Here is a 6,443-nt window from a genome sequence, read left to right as displayed (position 1 = left end):
CCTGCTTCTTATGTTGTCTTTTATTTTAATCTGTCTTTATTTCCTTCATAACAGTCCTCCTTATTTGTGACTTTTATGACTCATTTTTTCCATACTTTAACCTAGAGCATCCTTCTAACTTGAGCTCCCTTGCCTTTTGGAACAGTTGCTTATTTGACCTTTGAATGTGAGGTATCTTTCCTGAGTCTTTCATCTTGAAGTTCAGAATATTATGCTGTGTTCCATCCTGTCTGCCCCACACGCTCTGTCTGCCAAGCCTCGGTGCTGTTCCGCTGTCCTCCTGCACCCACATCTTCAGCTGCAGGCTCCTCGCTCTGCCTGCCTCACATCAGCCAGCTCCCTGCTGCCTCTGAGCATCGACAGCCTCTGCTCCTGCTTCTCATTGCTGAGGAACAGGGGAAAAGGCAGCCTGGCTAGGATGGCTTCTTCGAGAGAAGTCTACTTTTTTTTCTAGTTTTGCTGTTTCCCTGATCAGGCAGCTGTGATCACTTCCATTCATCTTCTGTTCTCATATCTATAAGCTTTAATCTTACAGAGTTTTATATTCCATGTTAACAGGGAAACTTTTCCTTGTGCATTAAACCCTCACAAAGCTCATGTTCTCTGGTTTTGTGTACAGGTGAATATCACTCATTGTGAGCATTATAAAAATATAAATGGGTTTGAATAAATGATGCATGAGTACATGCGTAAATGTTTACTCTGTAGAATATATTATACACTCCTGGGTTAATTGTTTAAGTTAAAACAACACAGGAAAATACTCAGAGTGAGGAATCTTTATTTTATTTCATTTCTACAGGAGGTAACCACTTGCTTACCAGAGTACTACAAATGGACACAATATCTCTTTCTTAAGCTTTTTGAAGCTGGGATAGTGTATCAAAAAGAGGTAGGTGCAAAGTTTGACCTTCAATGTTTTGCAGATACACTAATTTAGGTCACTCATGTCAGTGGCACTTTTCTGGATTGTCCATTCACAGTCATAAAGTGATTGTGCTCTGTTAGTTTTAAATCACTCTAAAATAGAATTAATTATATATATAACAGAATTTTCTATGTAACAGTTTATAACTAACTAACTAACGTGAATGGCCATTGTAGCAAGTCAAGTCAGAAGTGTTTATTGTCAGAGATTTGCATTGAAATGCAGGATCAGAATATAGCTTTTAGTTGTTTATTTCCTGGCTTTAATATAGAATTTTCTAGATTTTATCTTCCCTTGTGGAAATATATGACATTGTGGTCATTAGGAGTCTCTTCAGCAGTGAGATTATTTACCTGTATAACATTATTGTGATACTGTCTCAGAACTGATGGTGTTGGATAGGATAATTGGAGATTAGGTGCATAACCATCCTATTACTGAACCCTGTTTGTGGTCTCCAAAATATTAAAGAAGTATGAGATGTCATAAGACTATCACAGCTGTTCATCAGTTACTGCTACATTAAGAAATTATAATATTTTGTAAATAACATGTATCAGGCTATCTGAAAAGTGAAGGTTTCAGTGTTTCTTAAACATAAGATGAAACAAAGATGTTGAATGAGCAGTCTGGAGAACTCTATATCCAAGGCAACACAGTTCCAAAATACCTGAACAGCTGCACTTTAACAAGCAGCAATTTAGTGAATGTTTCTAACTTAAAATGGAAACTAAGATTTCTTAAATATGCTTTGATATTTCATTTATATTCTGTAGAAACCAGGAAACCCCATAGGATATAATTAAGAACATTCTCCAATTATTCTATGAACCTGGAGAAAGAGATTGATGGTGAAAGGTAGCATTTAGGATGGCAGGGTGTTACTGAGCTATTTTTCCTGTTTGCATTTGTATTCAGAGATCTTTAATGACAACCAGCAAAACTCCTCAATATTTAATATATTCTAGTATGCTGGATTAGGGTTTTTTTCTTTTTTTTCTTCTATAATTATTTTTATATTGTAATAAAAACATTTAAACCCCTAGCTTTGTTATAACAAACATATTTTTATTTGTAAATTTCTTTGCTTGACAAGTGAACCCAGGTGAATCTGAAAAGTACAAGGCTTGCTGCTTCATTCAAAGGGGGAATGATATACAAAATAAATTTCACATTCAGGCTCCAAGTACTGTGGGATCCTGGAGGTGTGTTTGGATACCAGTGATTGAATCTACTTCCAACTTCCATCTGCTTTCAAGTCAAGGATCAGTTTGAGGATTTAAATCAGCATCTGTCAACCTGTAGGGGATGTAATCTCTGGTGGATATGAACCAGTTGCTTTTTGGCAGGAAACAGATGGCAGAAAGAGCCCATAACCCTGGGTCTCTTTGAACGGTCATATATACTTAAAGCATATATTTGTCTCATGTTGTCAGTGTATCCGCAATGTGTATTAAGCAGTACTTTTGCACAGCTTGAAGTCTCCTGTATTACAATTTCATCTTGGGTACAATTCATAGCCTTACTGTGACAATAAGAATTAAGGCAAGTAGAGCGTTGGCCTAGTTAAAGCTCTGTTCTAGGAGTATGCATGTCTGTCCAGAAATTACCCTGGCAGGGAGACACAGGCTCAGTATGTTCAGGAGCTGCAATTATGGAGGATTGACAATGTCTGTCTGAGTGCTGCAGCATCCAGAGGGCACCTTTATTCACCATAGCAAAATCCTCTCTCTTTTTCCTGCAGTACTCATCTAGTCAATATACTGTAGAGGTTATTGCCCTGGCCAGGTGTGAGTATCTCACTGAGGTTAATACCTGCCCTGACTCTGTAACTTCCATCAGATACCGGTAATCTGTAGGGGACCCAGAGACAGCAAGCCTGGAGATAGACACTTACACTTTAGAGACCTAAAGTTAGACAAGATGAATCCTATCTTAAAAGCATATGGTCTACATTGATATAGTGAGGAGAGCGAGATAATTGGTGTGCTCTCAACGCTTTTGCACTATGCTTTCTTTGTGTAGATGACTTTTAGCAGCTTCCTGGGGTCATAGCTTCAGAGGCTGTCATTGTCAAGAAGTTGCCTTTGTGAGGTACAAGTAGGAACTAAAGGTTTCATTTATTAGCCAGGTTCTAGATATTGGTCAAAAGCTTGTGAGAGATGGAAGGAACAAAATGTAACAAAAAATTCATAGACGAGACCTTTCAGCTGACGATTTTTTAAATTCACATTCGCTTTATGCTTTGCAGGATTTATTTAGATATATCTTTATGAGTTGTAACAGGAAGATTTGTTATGCTAAATAATTATGTAAATCATTTCAGTTACCTTCTAAAATTTTCACCATAAATTTGATACAATATGATCAAAATAGAAACAGTATTTTTTCTCAACTTTGAGTCACAGCCAGTTTAATACAAGCTTATGCTAATACTGCTTTATGCAACTGGAATTTTATTACTTCTCAGTATTGCCTGATTTATCTCTCTTTAGGTGTTATTTTAACTTTGTGTGGAGTTTTTTCAGAACTTTGTAAATTAAAAGATCATTATTTTAGAGCCTCGTTCGTAATGTATTACATTATTAGTGAAGAAGCTGTGTTTTCTGAACGTCTGGAAAATAGGTTTGTAATAGTGGAATATATTGATTTCTTTTATTTTCCCAATGAATTTTCATGAGGCTTTTATAAAATCTGGTGTGATGTTATTACTTAATAACCTGATAAAAGGTAGCCAAAAAGTTAAAAATTTAAATCCCAGTCCGAATTCACAGAAGCTTCATTTGAGTTTAAATTTATCAGTGAATAACTTTCATTCATTTAATGATAATAAATTTTTTATAAATCAATGTAGCCAGACTTTGTGCTCACACAGTTTTGAGCAGTATTTCTAAGCAAGAAACCCCTGCATCTTTCTTTGGCTCTCCTCAGTATAAAATTTGTAAAGTGGTTGTGGTATTTACTATTTCTAAGAATATGTAGCATATTTAAAATGAAGCAGTATTAGCTGTTTGGAAACTGGTCAGAAGGTGATCAGTGATAGATGAAGTGAGCAATATAACTACAGTTAGTAATTTTTGACTGAGACACAAAGTTCTCCCCACACCCAAAGAAGTAATTTGAAATTTAAAAAAAATGTTTGATGTATTAGATCTCTATGGAACTGTAGCTACTGTTTTTCAGTCAGACTGATTTAGCTCAAATACTAAATAACACTCAAAATAATAAATTACTCTATTGCTTTGATTGCTTTTTTTTTTTTCTTTCTGGTAATTTTTTCAAGTTAATGTATAGCATTTAATGCCACTTTTGGATGGGATTCTTTTGTGATCTTAGATGCTTTTTGATTTGTTCAACACTAGGGAAGGGTGAGTTTGATTTTTGCTCCTTTCCCAGTATGTTATGTTTGTTATTTCAGTTGACTCAAAAGCTCAAAAAGCAAGGTTTGTAGAGTTGAACACCAATATTAATTTCACTTTACATTTTCCTTAATGCATTTGTATTGATAAGGAAAGATGATTCCAAAAGTAATTCACACAGTTGACAGAAGTTACATACAGATAATATCAACTGTTTCACTTGAAATATAGTTAACCACTGTAATACTTCTTTGTGATTCTGTCCTCTTAAGTTGGACATTCTTGTTTACTCATCCCCCTCAGTCTGACTCAACACTTTTCAGTTAGTAATGAAGAACTTTTAAGCATCAGACTATGTTGTTTGCAGTATAGTCAGTTGGAACTTACTTTATATATAACAGTCAAGCAGTCACGTGTCAGCCTATCTGCTAGCATGATCAGTCTAGGCAAACCTTGGCAACTGTACTTTTGGGTCTTTTGAGTTCTGAGAAGATGAACATTCAAAACTTTTCCAGCTGAGTCCATGTTGCTGAATCAAATGGAGGTTTTAAAAATATAGGAAACTCGGGTAAACTTTCAAGGTATGTTTCTGGATAATTCATTTGGCATCTGTAAAGTAAGTTTCTGGTTCTTAACTAGCCGCTGAAAGTATTTTTTCTTCCTGCAATTTTTTTTTTAGGCCTTGGTTAACTGGGATCCAGTGGATCAGACTGTGCTAGCTAATGAACAGGTGGATGACAATGGTTGCTCGTGGCGTTCAGGAGCAAAAGTGGAGCAGAAATACCTCAAACAGTGGTTTATCAAGACAACTGCTTATGCAAAGGTATGAGACTACATCTTTTGGAAGTTATGGTAGCACTTCAAAGATGTGACTTTTTGTCCAGAAATATTAATCAAGCTGAATGTGGTCCTTTATAGATACATGTTTCAATAATATGTAGTTGCATAACAATATGTGTGATCTATCCCTGTGTATGTGTATATATATAAATTATTGTCCCTGAAGTCTTTCTGTTTCTTTAAGAATTCTTTAAGAATTGTAAGTAATTGGTGTGGGATTAAGCTTTGAAGAAATCAAAAGGCACAAATTAGAGGTGAATGAATCAATTCTGCATTCACACATTAGCGTCCCGTATTTACCATCAAACGCTTTTCTGCATATTTGAGTGTAGGGCTGTGCAAAACTTGTTTGCCGAATCAACCTATTGGACTTGTGGGCATTTTATTAGCGATGGAGTACAGCCTGACACCTAGCATTCATTTCCACCTGTGTCTGAACCATAGTTCTTTTAACTGTTTTTTATTGAAGATTCATCTGGACCTTCTACTTCATACTCTATTTGATTATCTGCAATTTAAATTTTTTTTTCAAGTTATTCAGACGTCCTTTTTTCTTATGAGCTCAAATTTTGATTGTGCTGGGACAATGTGGCTTCCACACCCAGGAATTATTCAACAAAACTTTTGGCTTTATGCTCTCTGAGATGAAAATATCAGCTTCCTATCATGTCTGGGTGAAGTTTTTATTCCCTCTGTGTATTGAGACCCCAAGTACAGATTGAGAAAGTTATTCCCAAGAAAATATTAAAAATTCGTCTTTGATCCTTTTCCCAAGTCTCAGATTCAAGAAACCAAATTTCCACCATCATCCAAGGAGAAGAAATCTGTGTCTCTGTCTAGGTCTATTCATAATAAGGAGAAAAACTTTAGATATCCTGCCTGATGCTTTGATTCTTCATACGCAAAGAGGTACTTGACATACATGTTTTTTGATTGTACTGCCTGTTCTGGCAGTAAGGAGGGAACATTTGCAATAGCTGGAGGAAAAATGGAGCATGTCTGCACAATCACAAAATAAACACAATGTTCTGAGCTTTTTATTTTCAGTTCCTTTTCATCAGATTTCATTATGACCTTTGTGATATTTTAGGGTCTGTCCTAACTCACTGTTTCCCTCAGTTTGAGGCTGGAGATTCATTGGAGTTTCTACCTTTACTGATATGTCTTTTGTCTATTGTCTCTGTACAGGTTGTAGGAAGCAATGGCTGGTATTTCTGGTCTGTACACATGCTGGTACCCAATTACTTATGTCCCTTTAAGAGGGGTGAATCAGCCATAATTTTTTATTCATCAAGACCAAAAGACAAGATTGAGGA

General features: G+C 35.9%; 1 protein-coding gene across 6 annotated transcripts in view; it reads left to right on the top strand.

Moving 5' to 3' along the window:
- The window catches only part of LARS2 (leucyl-tRNA synthetase 2, mitochondrial), a 97,213-nt gene that overhangs the window by 37,399 nt on the left and 53,371 nt on the right, over positions 1-6,443 (top strand). For all 6 annotated transcript variants that reach the window (XM_008633875.2, XM_017734489.1, XM_017734487.1 and 3 more), the window contains 2 exons: positions 803-892; positions 4,967-5,110. In XM_008633875.2, the coding sequence (XP_008632097.1) occupies positions 803-892; positions 4,967-5,110 (234 nt within the window). The remainder of the gene's footprint in view (positions 1-802; positions 893-4,966; positions 5,111-6,443) is intronic.

Source organism: Corvus brachyrhynchos, unplaced genomic scaffold (genome assembly GCF_000691975.1).
Source record: "Corvus brachyrhynchos isolate BGI_N302 unplaced genomic scaffold, ASM69197v1 scaffold94, whole genome shotgun sequence".
Taxonomy (NCBI): domain Eukaryota; kingdom Metazoa; phylum Chordata; class Aves; order Passeriformes; family Corvidae; genus Corvus; species Corvus brachyrhynchos.
The sequence above is the reverse complement of the archived record's forward strand: the minus strand, read 5'-3'. Positions and strand labels throughout refer to the sequence as shown.